The sequence below is a fragment of the Camelus bactrianus genome, chromosome 34 (genome assembly GCF_048773025.1).
Source record: "Camelus bactrianus isolate YW-2024 breed Bactrian camel chromosome 34, ASM4877302v1, whole genome shotgun sequence".
Taxonomy (NCBI): Eukaryota; Metazoa; Chordata; class Mammalia; order Artiodactyla; family Camelidae; genus Camelus; species Camelus bactrianus.
In genome coordinates, this window is record NC_133572.1 from 1,669,205 (window position 1) to 1,693,055 (window position 23,851).

The 23,851-nt window shown below is 43.6% G+C and overlaps 1 protein-coding gene across 23 annotated transcripts in view; it reads right to left on the reverse strand.

Annotated features, from left to right (window-relative positions):
* Nucleotides 1–23,851, reverse strand: part of WNK1 (WNK lysine deficient protein kinase 1) — a 119,011-nt gene that overhangs the window by 7,706 nt on the left and 87,454 nt on the right. For 4 of the 23 annotated variants that reach the window (XM_074357257.1, XM_074357271.1, XM_074357269.1 and 1 more), the window contains 18 exons: nt 19,826–19,975; nt 18,216–18,671; nt 17,226–17,504; nt 16,443–16,540; nt 16,170–16,332; nt 15,654–15,770; nt 15,155–15,328; nt 14,886–14,943; nt 14,633–14,755; nt 12,726–14,158; nt 11,512–11,595; nt 9,879–9,956; nt 9,197–9,257; nt 6,299–6,375; nt 4,269–4,927; nt 3,441–3,640; nt 1,911–2,105; nt 941–1,033 (listed from right to left, as the gene is read on the reverse strand). In XM_074357257.1, coding sequence (XP_074213358.1) covers nt 941–1,033; nt 1,911–2,105; nt 3,441–3,640; nt 4,269–4,927; nt 6,299–6,375; nt 9,197–9,257; nt 9,879–9,956; nt 11,512–11,595; nt 12,726–14,158; nt 14,633–14,755; nt 14,886–14,943; nt 15,155–15,328; nt 15,654–15,770; nt 16,170–16,332; nt 16,443–16,540; nt 17,226–17,504; nt 18,216–18,671; nt 19,826–19,975 — 4,498 coding nt within the window. The remainder of the gene's footprint in view (nt 1–940; nt 1,034–1,910; nt 2,106–3,440; nt 3,641–4,268; nt 4,928–6,298; nt 6,376–9,196; nt 9,258–9,878; nt 9,957–11,511; nt 11,596–12,725; nt 14,159–14,632; nt 14,756–14,885; nt 14,944–15,154; nt 15,329–15,653; nt 15,771–16,169; nt 16,333–16,442; nt 16,541–17,225; nt 17,505–18,215; nt 18,672–19,825; nt 19,976–23,851) is intronic. The other 19 variants (XM_074357259.1, XM_074357272.1, XM_074357270.1 and 16 more) reach the window with 13 other exon arrangements.

Sequence of the window (23,851 nt, forward strand, 5' to 3'; positions counted from 1 at the left end):
GCTTCGGTCTTTTTTTTTTTTTTTCCAGCACAATTTTTCAGTTATACATGAACATACATATATTCATTGTCACATTTTTTTTCGCTGTGAGCTACCACAAGATCTTGTATATATATTTCCCTGTGCTGTACAGTATTATCTTGTTTATCTATTCTACATTTTGAAATCCCAGTCTGTCCCTTCCCACCCCCCGCCCCCTTGGCAACCATAAGTTTGTATTCTATGTCTATGAGTCTGTATCTGTTTTGTATTTATGTTTTTTTGTTCTTTTTTTAGATTCCACATATGAGCGATCTCATATGGTATTTTTCTTTCTCTTTCTGGCTTACTTCACTTAGAATGACATTCTCCAGGGACATCCATGTTACTGCAAATGTGGGCTTCAGTCTTTAATAAGCCTTATAAGAAGAATTACACTGAAGCCCTTTTTGAAATACTGATTTTACAGAGTTAGAGGTTAGTGGTGGAGAAAGCATCCAAGGAAGAGATTCTAGCATCTTTTCAACTGGTAGACGTTTGCGCCTAATTGAGATAAAAAGATTCCAAACTACTCTGAAAAAGAACAGAAAAAGGGGGTAACTTTCACCTGCATCAGTGGTCGAGTGCTTTCTGTGACTTCTAACGCTGAGCAGGACCGTGAGCCCAGCCTCCTTGTGCTACCAGACCCGACGGTCTCCACAACCTGGACAGCACGTCTACCCTCTGTCCTGGGCCCATGAAGAGGCGATTCCACTAGAAAGTTATTCTGAAGTTTACAGAAACCCAGTATCATTTCTACATCTTTTATCATAATTAACAGAGACCCAAACTTCTGAGGGTAACAGCAGAGCAGCCAAGCCACTGAGAAGATGACAGAGAGAGACAAATGAAAATGGCCGCGTGAAACATCAGAACAAGCAGCAGAACACAAGGACGAGGAAGGAGTAAAGGTGTTACACACAAAGAGCCAAGCAGGGCGTACTCAGAAATCGGGTCCTCCTGCCACCAGGTTTGAACGTCACCTGCTCAGACGTACAGTTAAACTTCGCACAGCCTGTGAGAGGGGAAGAACAGGGAAGAACAGAGAGAGGAGACAGAACACGGCTGCGAGACGTCAGAGCCAGGGGCTGCGTGAGACGCTGGGTGGCACACAGAGGATCGCGCTTCCAGGGAAGGGCCCGACGCGGGCGGGAGGGGACGGGCCGCAAGCCCCTCCACCGGCCCAGGGGGGACAAGGCCAGATTGTGCCCCTACCGGCAGGGGGGCTCATCCTACCAAGAGCCCATCTCCCCCCCTGGGGTCTGTGCACTGTGGCAAAAGCACCAAGTTCATTACCTATGTTTTCTCATACTCGTTTCCACCCAGACACCCAACTCCTTTCAATTCTTGTTCTCATGGGACTAGAAGCTCTCTCTTGTACGGGAATGTTCTAAGGGATCATTAATAAACCCACATTTAGAAAGTAGATTATGGCTAAAAAGTTGAATTGTAAGGCTATTCATGTTAGTATGTTTCTCTCACACTTAGAAATTTTAAAAGTTTACACTGGCTAACAGACACATTAGCTTTCAGAACGGCTAAAATGCCTTAGAATTTGGTCCAGGAAATTTGGTCCAGGTATTAAAGCGTAAGTTCCAAATCCAAAGGAGTCATTCCTTTGGTTGATGCCTCATAGAGGTGCAGACATCACTTCATGCTGTAATGCCTGGGAAAAAACCTATTTCCACCTGATGGGAGCAGTGATCCCACCTACTGTAATCGTTACCCACGCCCCTTCCAACCCAAAGAGCCACAAGGGCGCCATGTGGCTGTTCCTGGTCAGCTGGTCCTCCAACCCACCTTAACAGGTTCCTCACCAGGCTTCGGTCCCAGATACGGCACCATCTCCACTGTAGTGTTCTTGGCAGATGACGGCTACTTTGATTTCTTACCTTGGCCTGGAGCAGAAAGGCTTGGTACTGAAATGGCACCATCGCTGGTGAAGGCTGAATAGAGGTGATCACTGGAGGGAGAGGGCTTAAGGGGCTGTAACAGCTGATTCTGCCCGGGCTCTGGGATGCTGCCAGGAGTGGGGAGGGTCTGCTGGGGGTGCACGCCTGAAGCTGCACTCTGACCGGACAGGTTACCTGCCAAAAGACACAGTGGCATGAGGGGACACTCACAGCTTTCACCACACTTTCTAGGCTCTGCTCTTGCTCCTCCAGTTTGTCCCACCGAGGAGATCAAAGCGCAAGGGCCTCCCTGACACGAGGGAGGAGTGGGCAAGGGGCTGTGGGACCCCATCCAGAAGAGGTTCAGCATCAGACAACCTGGGGGTTCCGAGGGCTGAGCCAGTAAGGGGGCCAGAACATGAGCAGACACAAGGAAGTTCCCCTGTGCAGCCTCACGACTGCTTTTTTATGCTATTATAGAACACTGAGTTAGATCGCAATACAAACTGGCTTCAGACAGTCTCTGCTGCTTAGTCTTTCTGGTACACGCGTCAGATTGAGCACAAAAGAGGTATCAAAAAAATGATGTATGGATTACAGAGTCATACATGTTCAAAATTATTCTTGGTCTGTGGCTTTCAATCACTAGCCAAGTGTCTTGGAATCAACTAACTTCTCTGTTCCCTAGTAACTGGTGGAACAGACGTCCCCTCAGAAAGTATGTCAAAACTGGGATCAGAATCTGAATCAGCTGATATCCCTTATGATCACATCTACTACTGAACTGGTTCTAGTTGCTAGAGAAAAGGTTTAGGTCTGAAAATTTTCAGAGACTGGAAAGCTGTGAAGTTTGCAACTGCTCTCCAACATATTTATATTAGAACTGAAGAGCAAGTATGAGATAAAAACTTATTTCAGACACTTTTACTTTTCAACTAGTTATCTGTTAATATTACCATAAGTTCACCAAAGGGAAAAAGTCTGTCATCATTAAAAATAGACAAACTATAATTCATTACAAGAGATTATGATTTAACTATTTCTTAACTGTAAACACTAGCAAGTTCTTTATTCCAATATGGATAAATAAAATAAAAACTTTAACCAAGGGAACTGTCACATAAGATACACTCAAATATCTATATGAAACTTAACAGCCATCACAACTGCCATTCATCCATAAGAGGAAGAATCGACCTGGATTTTACTAAACAGAGAACAATGTATTTTCTTCCAACTGCCCAAGAGTTGGGTGAAGTGTGAGTTCTGTGAGTCAGCAGGCAACGCTAAGTATTTCAACCCTCAAGAACAACTGTAAGTGAAGGCACCCAGCACACAGCAGCATGGGTTACAAGGGATGTAACGCCACTGTGCCACCCAGCCTACCTCCAGAGATTCAAAGAGGTTCTGTAAATACGGGGAGTACACAAGACAAGGAAGTAAGAATATCAGAAAAGCCAAGCTCCTCTGAAGCAAAAATAACTGATGTTCAACAGTTTATATACACAGCTGGAGACAGCCATGGCTGACCTGGACCAGGGCTCTTATTCCCCAAGGAGCTGCTGCGACTAGATTTGCTGCCTTTACTTTTGGTGGGCCGCCTTCTTCTCCCCGCCAGGGGGGCAGCAGGGGGGATGATGACGGCAGGGAGAGCCTTGCCCAGTCTGGTGTACAGAGACTCAATTTCATGCTTCTGGCGGCTCTGCAGGTCTTGAATCTCTTTAAGATGTCTACGAGAGATGACCAAACATAGCTCAAAAATCTGATAACCACCTTCGTTCAAATAAAAACTGACATTATTTAACCTTCCTTCACGTATTTACGCACTCACTGAGCCTTTCCCCCAAATGCACTTAATCTGATTTCTACCACCTTGAGATTCTAGTTTGTTGACTCGCCTTGCTGGCTGGCCTCCATTACCCAGGTCAAATTCCAACTACCAGAAATGGGTGGTGTGTTAGGAGAAAGAGATTTCCTGACTGAGGGTCTACACAGGAATACTGAATTTGAGACTAGAATCCAGTTTGTCACATATGACCAAGGAAACCTGCTATCACAATCTATATCCCAGTGCCATTACCAGACTCACGTGGTAGACCAGTAAACAGCAAAGCCTGGGCTAGTAACAATAAAAAGTGCTGGTCAAAATAACATGGTGACAGTAGTGCAGACGCTGACGCAGCGCTGGGACACAGGAGCGCTGTGGGCCCCAACAAACACAGGAGACCCCGTGAGAACTGCATTCAGGTGACTAGCCCTTGCATAACTGCCCTCTTGAAAACAAGACTAACCGAGCACAGGGAGCTAGGTTTTACTACAATTCTGCCACCGTTCTTTCACGGGAGAAAACGTGCTTACTTTTCTCGAAGTCTTCGCAGCTCTAACTTTAAGTCTTCATCTTCAATATCTGACTCATTGTCACTGCTCATGTAAGAGGAGTTGAATGAGTTACTAAGGCTTTGACTTAGGTTCTGGATGGGAAGGCTCTTGCTCAGCTGATGGGGGGAGTGTGGACTACCTGAACCATCATCCACGTCCCTACTTAGGAAGGCGGCCTCCAGGTCAGAAGACGGCCCGTTCTGGTGTGACGGTCCTGAGAGTTCAGGCTTTTCTTTCTTTGGTATCACAGCAGGAAGAGCAGCATGTTCCAAATCCATAAAAGGGGGAGATGCCACTGGTCCCTCTTCCTTTGCCTCAGTTACCTTGTCTTCAGTTCTTGAAACCGAGAAACGGCCTACTTTGTTCGTTGTAGTTGTCACCTGAAAACGCCCAACCTTGGTAGGCTGCCCAGCTTCTGACTTTGCTTCTGAGGCGGGAGTTCTGCGGGCACCATCTGGCATATCAGAAGAGGTGTCACGGACAGCTATCCCACTGGGCTCTGGCTTCACCAGGGTGCTCTCGGGACTACTGCTTGACAGCACGGAGGACTCTGAAGTGCTGGACTCAAAATGAACAGACTTTGCATCTTCTGCCTTATTTCTACCTTCTTTCTGGGTGTCATCCACTGCAACTGAAACCTGACGGAAAGAATACAAAGTGAGATTAAAACACAAACCCCCCAATTTTAGAATGGACCAAAAACAAAAAAAAAAATCACTTTATTTCCCAGTCTGAGTAGGCTGATTATCTGCTCACACTGCCCCTCCCTCTCTGACTGTGAGAATAAACTGAACGCCATTATAGAGCATGACATATCTGTACTGAGATGCACAGATTAGATGTAGATTCTGAGCGCTGGTCAAGCTTAGTGTATGATTTACTTTCATATCTCACATTGTGCATAGGAATCGGATTCACATCTTGGTGAAAATATAAACAACAGGTCATGGGATCCTGAAGGCTGCTTGTGAATAAGAAAAACGACAAACACTAAACCCAACAAATGACACTGCCAGCTGAGCTTCAAGGATTGGCACAGCTGGCACTAACGGGAAGATCCAGGTCCCAGCTCACCCGCAAGCCACAAACACAAACTCAGTGTGGTGATGGGCGCTCAGAACCTCAGTTTACAAATGAGAAGACTATCACCCGCTATCTCCAACTTTAAGTGCCACCACAATCATCATCAGAGAGTGGGTGTGAGGGGGGGGGTCAGAGCTTGTGCAGCACTGTGCACTAAGCCAGAAAACATTCACTTGTTGGTCCACCTGGGAAAACAACTACATGGTATCACTTGATGTTGACACAGCATCTTCACTTTGTAAATGACTCCTAAGAAAACAACCCTAAATGTGGAGGATGCTTTATACACAAAGATGTTTACTGTGACTTTACTTACTACGTTGGAAATGACTGGCAATAGGAGAATGGTGAGGAAAGCCTACTACTAGATGGGAAGAAGCCAAAGTAACATTCAGAGGAGAAACAGGGCCAATTTTAAATACACACACAGAGAAAAAGTAACAGAAGGAATACACCACCAAAGGTGATCCTAGGGGTACAGTGGGAGGATGGCCTACGACAACCTACTGCTTCTCTACTGTTCTAAGTAGTCTTTCTTTAATTAGCATGAATTACTTTTTAAACTTTTAAAAATCGAAGTCAGTTTACAATGTTGTGTCAGTTTCTGGTGTACAGCATAATAGATCAGTCATACATATACATACACATATTTCTTTTCATAGCTTTTCATTATGGGTTACTACAAGATACTGAATATAGTTCCCTGTGCTCTACCGTATAAACGTGTTGGTTATCTATTTTAGCATGCATTATTTTAAGAGGGGACAATAATAAAGAGCTATAAAGTTCTCCATCTAAAAGAGATACATCATTGATGGCAATTAAGTCCCAAAAGGTAGATAATACTTTTATTACATACACACTCCCCAGAAGTGGGAATCCCTTTTTATTACATACACACTACCCCCCGGCAGTGACTGTCTTACCTGAAATCGCCCCATCTTAAAAACACCACCAGGGCCTGAAGTAGGTGCTAAGACAGGACCTTCTGTGACTTGAGGAACTGAAAGAAGTACATGGAGGAGGAAGATAACTTAAATCAGCATCTCTTTTCAGTTAGCTGCTTTTCCTTTTGGCCAGAAACACAGCAAAATGAAACTACGTATCAGAAGAGGAAAGCTGTTAGAGGCAAGGCTGCTCAGATTTTGTCCAACAAGGGGTAACAGCTACTGTTTGGTTTCCTACGAGACACCTTCAGTGTGAAAGACTGTATTGCTTGTGAAACATGTAAATGATATAAATGATCGAGTCTGGAAATTTATCGTGAACCCTCTGTACATTCTGTTGTACACGTGTGCAGATGACACGGCATTGTTTGAAGGGAAAAAAGTTACGTAGCAGCAGAACGGCATCCAGTGTGAAGAGACACTGTAAAAACTAAGGCTAACAGAAAATTACACTACAGTTTCAACCTGCAACTCAAAGATACAAATAAAAGAAGCAAACCATGAGATTATATTTAGGATACTAAAGACATATTTTAAAAAGAAAACCAGCTATGGCAAATTGGTTTAGGCAACACTTAAGCAAAATCCTGGAACAGAACAGTGTAAGTGGCAGAATCACTGATAAGCAATTCTGAGTGACTTTAAAGCCACCAAGGTCCTCCTAGTGACAATCACTTGTTGGGGTTTCTTTCTGGAGATAATGGAATATACACCACCATTTCCTTTATTTTATACAGCTGGTAGAATACTGACTTTGGTGTTCTCATTTAACTGTAACTTAGAGATCTTCCCACGTAAGTGCCTCATTCTGTTTAATGGCTGCATTATCCTCTACTGATATTATGCATTATGTGCATGTATGAAGTTTTGAAGTGTACCACATTTTATCCAGGCTTCTACTGAAGGACACTAAAGTTACTCAGAACTTCTTGCTATCATAAAAGTGCTCTAATATGTATTTTCTTATAGGTATGTAGAATAAATACCTGAGAATGGAAGGACTGAATCATTTCCATTTATAACTGACAGACTTAAACTGATCTCCAAAAAGGCTGAACCAAGTCACCAGCGGCTGTTACACGTCTGAACTTAACAAGGACAGGTGAGAAGCAGGATCACTTTTAGTTTTACTCTACATTTCTGTTTCACAAAGGAAATTAAGTATTTTCATGTCCAATTTTCTTTTTTTCTGTATCGTTTGATTACTTTTTGGCCCACGCCAAATTCATAGGAACACTCTATATTAGCAAAACTAGTCCTTTTTATGATATGAGCACACAACACACACATTTCCCAGTTTTTCACTTATCTTTGGACCTAACAGCACTTTTTTTCCCCATGCAGAAATTTAAAATCTGTTAATGCTTCCGTGTTGGGTATTAAACGTAACAGTAACATCCTTCTCTACATTAAGGATCAGCAGTCTCTGAACTGTGGACCAAATTTAGCCCACTGCCTGTTTTCATACGTAAACTTTACTGGACAGTCAAACCCGCTCATTCATGCATGTCTACTGCTTCTTGAGCTACAATATTTTGGATATTTGAAGAGCAAAACCTAACATACTTCCTTTTCAGCCTTTTACAGAACAAGTTTGTCAACCGTGCTCTAGACAGTTGGAAGAAAAAGAAAAAGAAAAATACTCCTTTTGTTTTCTTATAGTACTATTTTATGACATCATTTTTCACCTTTGATCCATTTGGAATTTATTTTGGCCTTGGCTAGCGATCGATCTTTGCTTTTTCCAAGCCACTGTCCAGTTGTCCCAAACCATTTACTGAAATATTCCATCTTTTCTCACTGATTTGAAAGGCCACCTTCTCATATTCTACATTCCACTTTAGTTTCTAGACTTTCTAGTCTGTTCCACTGATTTTCAAGGCACTTCCTTTAAAAAGAGAGCCAATTCAGAATCTGCCTGCCTTGAAAATAACTTAATTTAGAGAGGTTTTAAGTCTAAGCATGTAAGGAAGACAGGAAGAGGTAAGAGTGTTCAGCTAATCTTAGTAACAGTTATACAGTGAATTACACTTATGTCAGGGGGTGTTGAGGAGAACGGATATTATAAAAAGGAAAAATTAATTTTAAGCATGTGCTATATAAAATCACACTGAGTAAATATAGCTCACGTTCAATTATTTTGACTTTTGATTATGAACAATTCTGAAGGCAAAGGCAACAGAAAATAAATTTTAAACTTCCCAGGTTCTGTGGGACTGAGGGTGAGAAGAGATTGACAACAAAACTTTACAGCAGTAGCAGTCAACATAAACTTATGACTGAGCATGTGAGGATAAAAGTTCTCATTAAACATTTAGATTGTTGGTCTGGATAATTTTCACAAAATTAAGTCAGAAATGTGCCTTTCTAAAGAGATTATATTTGTAAACATCCCAATTCTAAAGACTCCAGAAATAAAAATAATTAAAAAAATAAATGTTTAAATTGATTGATTGAAATCTTACATTTGTATTTCTACCATCCATGTTATTCAAGCTTATCTATATCTTTGTATTTCTAAAAAGCCAAGAGGTTGCCAATAAATTAACTTTCATAAATATGCCTGAAGGTCCTTCTCTCTCTGAGCAAGGATCTGGCCTAGCTAGTAACGAAGGGCCTCACGTTAAGAGAAACTTTTATTAGCCCCTGGCACGCCACCCTCCAAAACACAAGAGGAAAAGATTCACTGATTTGCTAAAATTGTCTGCTCTAGATACTGGTACTAATGCTCCTCAACCATGAAATACATAAAAACATTCATTAAAATCGTCTCACATACACCTGCCAGCTCGCGAGGCTGCGCCTCTGCAGCAGCAGCCTCTACAGTCAGTTACGGGCAGGAATGGAGGCGGCGACTTGGGGAGGGGCGGGTCTCACCGTCCTTCCGAAGCTGCGCTCCTCCTTCCACAGCTGCTGTGGGGGCCACCGCGGACGCCGGCTGCAAACACACACACAAACACAGCACCTTCAGCTGCAGGTGCGCTCAGACCCTCCCGGGCTGCCCTCCCTCGGGTCTTCATAAAGGGCAGAGAGACAGACAGCCTGTGCGGAGAAGCACTGACGTCCGAGGGAATTTCCTGTCTCTTTTTTTATGGCCTAAAAGTAAGTCTCATGTAAAGAAAGAGAATTTTAAAAGAAATTTTGAGTCTTAACCCTTCTAATTGCTTTCTTAACTTTTCTCATGGGTGCTTAACAGTGTAACTTGGGTATGTATAGAAAAGTAGTTTTAATCAGAACATTACTGTGTCACAAGCCTAAAAGGAATGAGTTAAAACTTCACACTTTAAGTATAGCCTCCTCCAAATGCACAGGATTGATCTGCAGTATAATTCTACCCACAGGCAGGACAAAAAAGCATCTTTCAAATCAGACTTTTTCCATAGTTACACTGCGGGGTCAGTGTTAATCTTTCATTAATCTCATTTCTGTTGACTAGAACAAGCAAAGACACTGAATAGGTGTTACAGGTATATTAAGAATGGTCTAGGTTACAGTCATATTCCAGGAATATAATACATTAGGGTTATTGGAAGATTTTAACAAGGTTTTCAAAACTTACACCAACTGCAGACGTCAGCACGACAGTCTCTGGACTAAGCGTTCTCCTCAGCTGAGCATCAAGATCCTCCAGGGGCTGCTGGGATGGACCACATGGCACAGTAAGCACTCTGGCACCGGCAGAGCCGGTTTACACAGAACACACTTCAGCTTCGTGCTTCAGATCGACACAACATCACATCTGCTCACTGAATACGAAACTCGATGACCTAAGTTCAACTTAGCTATATTCCTTGATTTACCAACCTCTTAAAATTTTATTGTCAAGTTCTTAAGCCACAGAGAAACTCAATTACATCTAAGGTTTTACAGTTTTGAACCCTTCCTTATTACATTCTATGTATGATATTACTTAAAGTGATAGGAAAGTTATCTATTTGTCCTCTCCTTAAAAATACGTTCTAAAAAAATGTCATCATGATGTGGGGGAGACTAACTATATTGTTCCCTATTTTCTTTTTTGGCTTGGTGCCTCTGAGAGCCTGTCCTTAAGAATAGAAAAAGGACCTATTCTGCCACCGCGGTCAGCCTCTTCCTCCACATCAGTACCACCCCTCATCCTCATCCCCCACGTCCCATCTGCGGTTTCTCATCACACTTTGGGCCCTCTTAGGATCTGAAATACATGTTTTTAGTGAGAAAATAGGTCCAAAACTCGAAATTTATAGACTTTCACAACGCAATTGTTTTCAAAATTTAGCAGCTGATGGAGGAGATTCTCTGTTGGAGTTACTACTTTATTACGGCAAGTTCCTTAATTATGTTTTACTGTTAAAGAAGCAGGGATAAATTCAGACTTCAAGTTAGCAATTAGCCATATTTTTCTATATCTTATTCTAAAATAAATCCCTCATTTAGTTTCAGTGTTACTAGCTTGTCTCACATCAGAAGCTTTCTCATGGTTATGATGGATTCCTAACAAGTACTTACGGGAATTCAACTCGTGTTGGGTGGAAGGTAGGGCGGGAAAGAAAAGCATAGTCTAACTGCGGGCAATTCCGACTCCTAGTGAGCAGGACTGAAAGTGAGACAGCAGTCTCACGTCCACGTCACTGGCCGCAGTTCCTCTTTGAGTCATCTCATGTTAGCTGAGCTGTGTGGCTTTTGTATTGAAAGATATAATACTTGTTTTTCATAAACATGACCCTTATTATACCCAATTACTTCATTAGGTGGTCACTGAAAGAAATGTCAAACATTCAAGAAAAAAAACAGGTTGTGCTGAACCCACAGAAAAAGGGCATTGCCAGTTATCAGGGAGGTACCCTTCCCCAAGGAACTTACAAAGTTAATTTTGATTACATGTAATTTTTTTTTTTTTTTTACTTCCACAATGGTCTAATCTTTCACTGTTCTACAAAAGTATGAATGATAGAAGGAATTTTTCTGGCAAAATGTCAAGTCTGCTATTTTCTTTTTTCGTAAGTTACAAAAAGTATTAATATCAAATGATCTCTAGATGATATGATTCTTACTCTAAGTAGGGCCTGTATCATCAGCTATGGTGTTTTAAAAGAAAGTTCTTACTAAGTCAAAACCAAATAGGAGCCAGAAGGCAAGATCATGCAATGGAGAATTTAAACAAGCTTTGTGAAAGAAAGTAGGGGCACAAAATCTGCCAAGTCTTGGGGCACCTGAGTTAGTGAAGGTCCCGGAAAAGGCGGCAGCTGCTCGCTGGGTGGAGTACCAGCTGGAAGTTCAGTACCCACTGGTAGCACCTACAGACAGTGAAGGGAAATTCAAGTCCATGAGACACTAAGAGTAAAGACTGCATACTGGAGAGCAAACCAACTAATTCAAATGCAGAAGGATAAGAATAAAATATATCTAGTTAAGGTAAGCTTGTCACCTGAGTTATACTCTGGTATCCATCTTACCTGAAGGGCATTATAACCATGATCCTATTACAGGGGTTACTATGATATGCCAATAAAATGGACAGGAATCTTTAGTAAAAGGTTACTCCGCAGGGAAAATACAGAGAAGAAAGGCTGCGTGGACACGAGAGGTGGTCTAGATACGCCTGAGCCACTCATCTGCTACTGTATTATCAGGCTTTTCTGAGAAACAAAATAGTTCAGAAATAACCGTTGGGGCAGGTCTGACAACAAAAGACATCAGAAATCTACTACTATCGAGCAGTCTGTATTCTGAGTGAAGCCTCTGAGTCACCCCCCACCCGCCCCGTGAGAGGAATCCTGCATCGATGGCAACGCAGACAGACAGCGCAGGCACCCAGCGCAGAAGGAGAGACACGCCTGGTTACGCGGAGGGGCAGAGACCGGCGGGCATAGTGAGAGGAAGCCACCGCAGCAGAACCAGGAAACTCGTGCCGCTCATTTTATTCCTAGATTCTTTTCTCCTCTGTGTATCATATTCATCACCAACTTCCAACTTTTTACAAACCCCAAACTGTATGTGTACAGAATCTAAGTGAAGCAGACAATTTGCTTCATTCTCATGCAAACAGACTGTGAACTGCTGTGACTGTGTGTAACTGCCAGCAAAAACACTTAGCTCCCCTTTGGGATGATTTCTTCAGTCTGTACCAATCTGGTACAATGCCTGTACTTTAACTACTTATTATATACTCCTAGAAAATTGTGCAGTATAATTAACCCCAAAATCTTGCCACATTTCAAAAGAAAAAAAATCTCATGGTTCAATGTACATATATCTTAAAATCACCTTCAATCAATTTATTTACTAAATACCATGTGTCTACTATAAGCCAGGCATCTTTATAACTACATTTCTAATCTGCAAGGCTGAATTTTTTAAAATGTACTTATTGAGGGGAAAAAAGAGTGATGATATTTTTCAAATTATTTCAGAACAAGAATCTTACTTGAGGTTTAGTTAAAGGTGGCTTCACTGGAGCGGTTCCAGGTTTCACTCCTGGTGCAGTGCTGACCGGGGCGGAAACCTGCCCAGGTGTGACTCCTGCTGGACCCGACAAACCAGCTGTTCCTAGCGGCAAACTGGCTGGTGGCAGGCAAGTGCTCGTAGTGGAAGTCATGAGTCTGCTCGGTGCGACGGCAGTGGTCGGGACGCCTGGAGGGACAGTGGTCTCCACCACCAGCGACGTCTCCAGGGAGACAGGGGCATGCTGAGCTCCAGAGCAGCTGTGCTCACTGAAGAGAGACCGCAGCTTCTCCTCTAAAGTCTTTATGTCATCGATCCCCGGAGCTTTGGGTTGTGTATCAGTGTCTACTTCAGGACAGTGAGCATGGGGCTGGCTGGGGAGCAAAGCTGGCTGGGGCTGGCCATGAATTAGTGTCTGCTGTACGGCAGGCACACTGGCCACAGGCTGTACCAAGGGTGGGATGCCAGGTACTTGGGGTAACAGAGGTGCAGAAGCAGGTCCTGCTTGGGAAGGGACAGGAGCAGAAGCTACAGCTGAGGTGACGGCTGAAGGATGAGCCGCACCAGGCTGAGAAACAGAACTAGATACCCCTGCCCCAGGGGAGGGAGAGGAAGATGAGGCCGGGAGGGTCGAAGCCAAGCCCGCTGCACTGCTGTGAGAAGTCTTATCTAGGGCGTGTGCACTGACCACCACCGTCTCGGACAGGGCAGGAGCCGAGGCGCTGCTGCTGAGCAGGACAGACGACTGTGAAGCCGTGCTCGGGGCCGGAGTGGTGGCAGAAACTGATGCTGACGTGGCTACCCCGGCAGTGCTAACTCCTGCCTGCTGAGATGGCCCGGGTGCAGGCTTAGTACCCAGGGCAGCAGTGCTGCTCCCTGCCGAGGCAGGAGTCACTGAAATGGGCACAGAGGGGGATGCATCCACACTAGAAGAGGCGCCCCCAGGGGCAGGAGCCTGAACTGACTTGGAAGCTGCTGACACTGAGACAGCGGTGGGCGCCGTGATGCCTGAAATCACGTTGGAGAGCACTGGGGATTCAGATGCAGCCGGGATAGGGAGACTGCTTGATGGTGTCACACCTGTGCAGGTGGCAACCCCAGCAGTCCCTTTTTCAGGCGCCACTGTAATCTCAGACTGCATTACTGATGTGGAGATGTCAGTAAGAGGGCAGCTAGCTGCGGGGGCTGATACTGAAAGTGTGGCCGCGACTGTGGTTGCGGCTCCAGCAATGCTACTTGTGGAAGGAGGCACGACTGGAAATGTTGGTCCTGTATGACCAAAGTTGGGAGGTGCTGTGCTGGGCCCTTCTGTCATTTGGGCATATCTAAGTTCAGAAAAGGCCTGCTGTAGACTAAGGGATGAAGCAGAGTGAGACAAGTTCATTCCGGTGCCAGGAGATGTAGAAGCAGCAGCAACTGCAAAGGAAAATAAAAAATTCAAAATCAGTCCATTTTTAAAGAGTGGATTCAAAAGACTGTCTTAATAATCTGTTTTTGGAGTTAACCAACAATGCCACATACCAACAAGATACAAAACCTCTCCCAAGGAAATGACAGGCTTTAAACGAGCAAAGTGAAATAACTACTACTTCGATCAGAAGTTGTCAGTATGAATGTCTGCTTCTTGAAAGAACATGGAGTGCGCTCAAACCGTACATGGCAGTAGCTAATCCCATGGGCTGTACCTAGCACAGCCACCCTTTGTGCTCTTTTTCTTCTCTCCACCGTCTGTCTCCCTTCTCCATACGTTCGTCTGTTGGGTGTAGTCTCAATTTGCTACCCTTCCTCACTGTCTTGTGTCATCATTTGAACCACGGTTTGATGACCAAGCTTCTGCTGTAGGAGAGATGCTGCAGGACTTACACACACGTGGCAGAAGTAATTCCTTACCTGTATCCGATATTTCACCAGCAAAAAGCTTTGACTCTCGTAATCGACTTTCCGGCACTGGACTGACAATAAACCGTCTTCCAGCAGAATGAACAACTTGAGTTAAAGAACTGGGAGGAATGCCTGGTTAAAAAGAAACAAACCACTTAATCACATTTTTACATACACCATCACTAACACGAAGCTTCGAGATTTTAGTATTAACACACAAATTCTCAGGTAAGAGCAAATGATGGAAAGAAAAGAAATTCACCTATTTGCTGTGGCATGGAAGACACAGGAGCTGGTTGTTTGAACTCTCCTTCCAATTTCTACAACAAACAAAAGTGATTAAATTCATTCTCAAATTCAGTGATTAGGCAAAGCAAATCGCCACATGCAAAGAGAACATGGGGGTATAGCTCAGGGGTAGAGCATTTGACTGCAAAGAGAACATGAGTGCTGACAGCCTTAGTTACAGGTGTAACATGGTACCACTGGATCTGAAACAAACAAAGCTTCACTACGGGATGGTGAGCCTACCTGAGACCCTGAAAAGCCATAGTCATCCTTTCCCTGCAGACGCTCCAACCCCTGGTCACCCTCTGGCTCCACACTGACATCCTCACTGAGCATCTCATCAGCTTTTTCAATAATTTCCCGCACCTGATCCACAAATGACTCTCTTTCTGTTGCCAGAATAAAGTCATTGTTCACCTGTAAAAGAAATGAGACATCAGCCTGATTCGTACAGTGTTCCTCAAGCCTTAGGTCATTCAATCCCCATTTTCATTTTTCTGCCCAGTCTGCATTCCATCTGTATTATTTATCTGATATGTAAGTTAGTTCTTTAATACCTAGATAGGCCCCAGACAAAAACATCTCTAAATCACCGGCTTGGTCTGCTAGTTATACTCACACTGAAACTGAAATAAATAGGTAACTGTCAAAACAGTTTACAAAATATTGCCTATTTGCCTAGGGTGGTGGATATGAAGATCAAGGACTAAGGAAAAATCTGGGACTCTAAACTCAGACATACCATAATTGTTGCTATCTCCTCAGGGTTGTCACCATCTAAGTCAAATTTGAATGTAACCATTTTCCGGTTGTGAGTCTCTAGTTGACATTCTACTACCCGGTCTCCTTTATTTGAAACCTAAAAAGAAAAAAGTAAAGTATTTTTAATCTCAGAAGACCATGCTCAGCACCGTTATTGGATGTGAGAAAGTGATGTAGGTTATCACTTGAAGTTCAGCGTAACGTTACCACTAGTCCTTGAAACACTGGTACTTTGCCTCTTAAACTGGCAGCAGGAAAACCTTAAGAAAATATCAGGCTTTGAGCGACGTACTTATCTTCCATTGAGGAGTTTGGAAGAAATGTAAAGCCTTTGTTGTGCAAATTAAACTCTCTACTGCCTTCTTACAGAAATACGAAATTTAACAGTATCATTTGGGTGATTAGAAGAGCCTAAACTTTCATCAATACACTCTAGCCTTAGAAATACTTAAATAATAAACTAACTATATGAAACCCAGAAGTCAGCAATACTTACATTCAAAATTCTCAGTTTGGGGCGTGAAGTCTTTTCATGGCGAGAGCGACTTCTCACAGATTTCCTGCAATGCCGCTTCGTGGTTCTCCCTTCATGCCTTCCGCTAGACGATGCGACAGTCTCATTGCCATCACTCATTCCTGAAGCCACATCTGAATGTGCACTTTGGGGGGAAAAAGTTCAATTTACAATAGGAGATTTAAAGGTTTCACAGCCTCAAGTTTCATGCCATCCTATCGACCCATCAAGACAGGAGAAGTTGACTTTACACACCTGTCTATAGAAGAGACCAAGGCGGCAGGGTGGGCGGGCTGTGGCTGTGCCACTGGAGCTGGCTCTGGAGGAGCGACCTGAGGGACTCCTCGAGTACTCTGTGAACAGAAAGGATAATTCAAACCTTGGCAGTCATATATTTTACTTATTACTGGCCATCCTCAATAAACTACTTTTTTTTTTCTTATCCCTCCCCTGAGTCCTAAAAGCACTACATTTACTAGAAATTCTTAATATTCAGCATCTACAGAAAGTCCTCTTAAAATTGCAAAGGGAGATTCTAAAGCTAGTCTCTGGTACAGGCTACATGGTGTGTCATCAGCCACAGCTGTCGCTAGGTGGTGAGAAACTACAACCTGCCATGCAGCCAGCATCTCGCCAGAACGTGCAGCAGGGCAGGCAGAGCCAAGTGCAGAGGCGGCGCAGCGCTCTCTGAGTGGGGCAAGAGCGATCACTGGGCGCACAGCAGGGTAAGGTATTCTGGGGACCACCATGGCAAGAATTTGTGAAAGGACAAGAAAAACGGCTGAAGGGCTAGCTAGAGAAGTGAAGTGCTAACAGGATTAATCTTCTCCAAGGCACACTCACTTCCCAACAGAACAGCCAGTGGCAACAAGGCCCCCACACTGGCATTTCATTCTGCTGTAAGAAAAAGTCATTCAGAAGTTAGTTTAAAATAGTTTCCAAACGAATTCTAAACCAGGGGAACCTATGTTTCTCCTTTGTCACTTTTATCCCATTACACATATGTCTCAGCTATAAACATGCAGAAATTCCATTTACCTCCAGAGCTGCTTGCTGGGAGGATGTAGTGGGGGCTTGTGCTAAGCTCAGTGCTGGCTGGGGCACTTGAACCTGTCCTCCTATACTGCCCACGGAAACCAAAAGATTTGATTCCACATAAGGCTGCACCACTGTAGGAAAGTAACCTGGGGCAGCCAATGCTTCTGTCGGCAAGGGAGGGGACAGGACTGTAGAAGGGAGGCAAACAGAAGCCACGCTGGAAGAGGGAGCAATATTTGAATCTCCTGGGTACTGTGGTGGCAGTCGAGGTGGGAAGCCCTGTGACAGAAATGAGGAAGGGGAGTTAGTGTAGGTTGGGTCATCAAATGAGCAAAACAGCAAGACATGCACAGGAAAGCACGTAGCGAAGATGAACAGCACCCCAATCCCTCTCTAATAATTTAAAGATTCTTCCTCAAAATTAAATGACAGACTGATTTCATTTAGGGGACAGGGCTGCATAGAAGTGTATTTTAAATTGCTATTTTTCCCTCTCCTGGAGACTATTTAAATAGGAGGAAGACACAGAATTCCTTCTAGAAAAATAGCTACTTTCTAGTCAGTCAAACAGGAGAATGCAAAACCTCTGAGGTATCCGTCATTCCAGTCAGATAATGACATGCTAGTACTCTAAATCTAAACCCTGAAGCTTTTTAAGGATTCCATGTTGGCCACCGTATTTACCCTTCCTATAAAAACGTAGCCTGATATATTCTATTATTAGCTATATCTAGCATTCAATCAGCTTACACCGAGTATTGAGAGAACCACTTTCCCCAAAGAGGTGTCTTGGGAAAAATGGAAATGAACCGTCAGACATCACCCCCCATCCTTTCTCAGGAGTTTACTATTTTAGCGTCTATGGTTGAGATCAGGAACTCTGGTTACTGCTAGTTATTCCGATATTCCAGTATTAGGTTCTGAAGTCCTCGATGTTGTTATTACAGCCAAACCCTCTGGCGCCCTCCTTTTTGCCAGTCAACACGGTACCTGGTAGAGAGCATCTCCAGAGGGAAGTGGAGCCTCAGCAGTCTGTCCAAGGCTAGCGGGTATCCCCGTGGACTGGACTGCTGGCTGCAGGAGCTGCGGGTGAGCCTGACCCGGCAGCTGGGTCGCAGGCTGCAGGAGGGCTGGAAGCTGGCTAGGAAGCACAGCGGGTGCCCCTGGGCCTGCAGCTGCTGCAGCAGGTGAAGCCAAGGTGAGCAGAGGCTGGGCAAGGCCAGCTGCCATTGTGGCGGGAAGGGGTGAGAAACCCGGCTGAGCTGCAGAGGCGGGAGGCACCGAGGAGATATGAGAGACAGGGAACTGAGGGAGTAAGGAAGGTGGGAGTGGCTGTCCCACAGGGAGGAAATGAGCACCAGAATGGACTGGAACAACTGAGGGCTGTGTCGCCACTGGGATCTGAGGTTCGCCTTGGATAGTTGGTACTGGCTGGGAAACTGGAAGCTGGGAAGGGAAAGAAAAACAAAACAGACCAACTTAAAGAAAAAAAAAAGAGCAAGGCTGCCAAAAGCAAGATGTATGTATTAGCCAAAAAAGAGAGAAAATTAAAACAAACACCAAATCCCTGCATACATTAGTGTGAGTTAATATGCCATGTAGGAGCAGGGAGAGGTGCGCAGGAGACAAGGAGGCTGACAGAGCGGCCACTGCGCCCAGTCTGCTGTGAAGAACTCCGCTAATGTTTTATCGTTCAACGGCACAGAGACCCCTTCTACACGGAAGGCTGTTTTCTTTACAGCCTGACCGAGATGTGTCTCACGGACCATAGTCCCCTGGCACGTCTGCTGTCCCTACACCTATGGCTGCATCGCCGCAGTCACTGAAGTTCAAAGGACTTCCTTCCCAGCGGGGTCAGAGCTCATCCCTCCTGCTTCTACAACTCTCAAGTCTAACACAGACCTGTAAAAGGAGGTATAGTTACCATCTTCCACTGGTTCTAGGACGCAAGCACCCCTTCTCACCATGGGTCATTTTAACATTTATGAAGTTGAGATGTATCTTACAATTAATGATGTGTCAGTTCTCAGTGTTAAACATAACTTACAACTGACAGTATCTCAGATGTGATGAAACTTGACAGACCACGCACTGTGCCACAACACAAGCACAAGCCCGACGTAAAGTTGAAAACAGCTCATTCGGAAGAGCCTATCTTCTACAGGGGTACTTTTTTTTTTTTTTAAGGGATTAGGACAACTTAGGAAAAACCCAATCCGTATAAAGGGTTTTGTGACTTGCTGTCAGTAGGCAGAGGAAGGAGACAATGCATAAATCTACAAGAAAACACAGCGTGACTGCAAACCGAGAATACTAGGTGTAACTGACAACTCTAGACAACATCCAGATTCAGCTACTAAAGCACCTTTATTAGGTCTGTACCTGTCAAACTAAGCGTTGGCTGATGCACCTAAAAGGTAAACATGTGGGATTATCACTGCTGCATGTAACCATTACATCAACCGATGCATAAGCACAAGAGGTAATTTTCACTTCATTTTTGCAGTGAAATTAGCCAACTTCCATACTCCACCACTAGAGAAGGCAGAGGCCCCTCCACACAGCCACATGGCACTCCCCTCCAGGAACTAAGCACGCACCTGTTTCCCCACTGACACGTGAGGCAACACCTGCGGGGGCGGAGGCTGGCTCGCTGGCTGTGCAGTCAGGGCCTCACTGGAGGCCGGTGCCTGTGGAAGGGAATACTGCACCGTCGGCTGAGAGGAGGCTGTCTGCTGGACTCCCTGCTGCTGAGAAGAAAATACAATTTTATTTCAAGTCATTAACAGCATGTTTCTGAAGTATGCTTTAATTAGTCTGCTTAAAGAATAGCTCTGATAATAGCTACAAAATGTGAGGAAAGCACTGAACTGGGGACTCCAGCTTTACCCCTTACCAGCTGTGACACCTGAGAGGTGGCCCGTCTTACTGCCAGAGCGAGGCTTCCTTCTTTGAAAACAAGGACACTACCACTCACTCAAAGTAGGGCAAAGGGAATCAACTATGTGCTAAACACCCTGGTATAACACACCTAAATTTAATGCATGGCACGTAACTGTACCCAAACAATAAATTATTAATAAATTAATGGCCCCCTCTAGCCTAACAAAAACCTGAACTTCATAGCTGACTTTCAAGACTCTCCAACACCTATAACTAGTTTAAATTTTAAATTTTTAAATAAAAGGCAATACCTGTTTGTAATAAAAATTTTAACCAATATATCAGATTAAGAGTCAAATGAAAATACCCAACCTCATTTCCTCAGAGGCAACCAGTTAGTGGTTTTGTGTGTCAACTTTATGGACTTTTTTCTATGCATAAGTGGTCACTCACACACAAGTACACTTCTTTGTTTTTAAAAGTAAAGCTTTTTAAAAACATGCCTATTTTATAAATACTATTCTCTGACATGCCATTTTTATTTCATTATCAATGGAACCAATATCCTAATGATGAATATTTGGGTTTGATTTTCTTGTTACTTAAAATAACGCTATAGCCAATAGCCTTTTACACATGTCTTGGTCCATACCACTAACTGGTTACAGCTTATATGAAGAGAAGCTGTGTGTGTGTGTGCACTGAAATATAAGTGACGTGTAGCATGATTTGACATATGTACATAGTGCAAAATGATCACCACACATAATTACAAATGTAGAAATACAGAAACCCCTCCTCCATTCGAATTCTTTACATGTAAGACACCAGCACTGTTACCTTCACTGGACCTGTACTATGAATGATCCTGTTTTTCTGGAGCATAACTTTCCCTTTCAGTTGTGTCTTAAGGTAAAACCTAGTGACAAGCTTCTGTTTGAATACTATTAGAATAGTTGAATTTTTTTTCAATTGTCCTATAGGTGTATATTCATGTAATCTTTAAGTGGATTTTATGATTTTAATTTTTAAGTAGCAGCTTTATTGAGATGTAACTGACAAACAACAAACTGCACACGTGTAGATCATACACTGCGGCAAGTTTTAGCGTGCACATACACCGTGGAGCTATCACCACAGTCAAGACAGTGCACATGGCCATCACCCTCAGGAACTTCCTCTGGTCTCTTCGTGATGTCTCAGTTCTACTTCTTCCAACCCCAGATATTATCCTCTAGCAACCAACGGTCTGTTTGCTGTCACTGTAGATTAGTTTACATTTTCTAGAACCTTATATTAACAGAAGCATACAGTATACAGTCTTTTCTGCTTAGACTACTTTCATTCATCATACTTGGAGATTCATCATATTGTTGTATCAACAGTTAATTCATTTTCATTGCTGAGAAATATTCCATTGTTTGGATATACTGAAAGTTGCTTATCCATTCATCTGTTGGTAAATATTTAACTCATTTACAGTTCTGGCAACTAAAAATAAAGCTATGTTTGAGTTTTTATATGGACATGCTTTCATTCCTCTTGGGTAAACATCTGCAAGTGGAATGGCTGTGTCCGGTGGTAGGTGTGTAACTTGCATTTTAAGAAACTGCTGAACTGGTTTCCAAAGGGACTGTTGCATCCCATTTTCACCAGCAGTGGGTGAGAGCTCCAACCGCTCCAGGTCTCGCAAACACTTAAGCTAGGTCAGGCTTTCTGGCTTCAGGCATTGTAATGAGTGGGTAAAGGTGATAGCTGATGATATCGAACACCTTTTCACGTGGTATCTTGCCATGTGTTTATCTTCTTTGGTGATTTAAGTGATCTTTAAAAAAATTATTTACAATGACATACAGAACCTGGAATGGTGAAGCTGTCCCTCTAAGAATAAGGACCAAATCTATGTTCAATGTCCTGGCTTTTATTTTAAGACCAATTCTGTCAGATGTTGTCTATAAATGTTTCCAACTACATACACCATTTAAGGTCCTTACAGGCACTTTCATTCTCAACAGTTTTACTTTACTCCATTAAACTTTTTTTGGTTATTGTTCAAAATAAGGGGCAGTGAGTAACATGTAATGTGGAAGTATGATAAAGGTTTGACTGTGCGGTGACTCCCCTCTTTATTAAGGGGTAAATCTGAGGAAAGCCCACCTCGTATCTGGGCACGTGGCTCCCTCCGTCGCCCGTCAACGCGGAGCCTTGCTCACATCCAGACTCAGCGTCTCCTGGAACCACTCCTTCACTCACCTGTACTCCAGCTCAGCGGAACCCAGGCTGGATTGTTTGTGTCTCCCTTCTACCTCTGTGCCTTGAACCTTGCTTACACGGCCCCCTCCTCAACTTTTCTTTGGGCCTAGAGCATTCTTTATTCATCTGAATTTAACTCAAATGCAGAGCCCAGTTCAAATGCTCCTTCATAGAGCCTACCTGACAGCCCGCCCCCTGCTCAGGAGATGTAATCTCTCTCCTCTCATGACATAATCAGTCAGTAGTTAAATGGTAAGTTACAGAGTCAAACTACTTGGATTTAACTTCTCTCTCTTATTAAGCTGTGTAAGTTTGGGTAGAATAACTAGCTTCTCCAGATCTCGCCTCAGCTTTCCCATCCATACAACAGAAATAATGATAGTACCTATACTTACAGGGTTTATACAAGCATAAAATAAAAATGTAAGTAGAATGCTTTGCACTTTGTATATGTTAGCTGTTACACTCACTTGTTTTGTAGGAACTGCCCACACGTCTACCAGGTGACTTGGGCTCCCTGAGAGTAGCCATGCGCGGTACACTGCGGCAGCCCCTCAGTGCCTAGCCCGTGGCCCTTCAGAGCATGAACTCAGTTAGAAAAAAAAACTGTTTAATTACTTAGTTGGTGTGTATGTGGACTGTCAAAAATGAGCAGTCTGAGAGACATATACCATTACTCTTTGCTTAAAATAATGAGAGGCTGTTATTGCCAGCGACACCACAGAGCGCTCGGGGAGAAGGGGCACTGCTAGGTAGGCCAAGAGTATGTGCTTTCCTTTTTTTTTTTAGCACAATCACACTGGCTAATAATCAACACTTTAGGCAAACCAGTACTGTTTAGCACAGCAGCTCAGCATCACGCTTCGCCTCCACCTGCCTCACGAAACCAGTTCAAACAGCCTACACTGACTGTGTGCTCTCTGGCGGACACAGGTGCTTGATGAAAGAAATGTTCACGAGCCTCAGGTGAACAGAAAGTCAGAGAGAACCTGAAGACTCTACACGGACCCTATGGATGAAATTATTAAGTGGGTAGGGCAGCTCATGACCTTGCGTGTGGCAGCAAAATACCAAGTCTTCCAGTAGGAGAAAGCTATTTTTGTCACCTCTTTAAGACAAAGCAAACCCCTGGAAGAGACTCTTGATAAAAACATGAAAGAAAGCAATCCTGTATTCATCACATTCCAGAAACACACGAGGTAAATTTTGATTAAAGTTCATTTCTTTCCTTACATTAGTAAAACTAGAGATAGGTTTCCTGAGGTGGGGCTGCCACCTGCAGTATGTAAAACAAAAATCACATTTAAAAATAGACAGACTCTAACCACGTACTACAGAAAGTTTACAACCTGTCTTTTCTATATATAGAACCCCAGAAGATAGAGCAAATAAAGCTTCTTGGGCACCTCTGCAGAATCATAAGTCCCTGCAGAACTTTAATACAGAAAAAAAGAACATTATTCTAGAAATTTTGGATTTTGGTTTGTAAT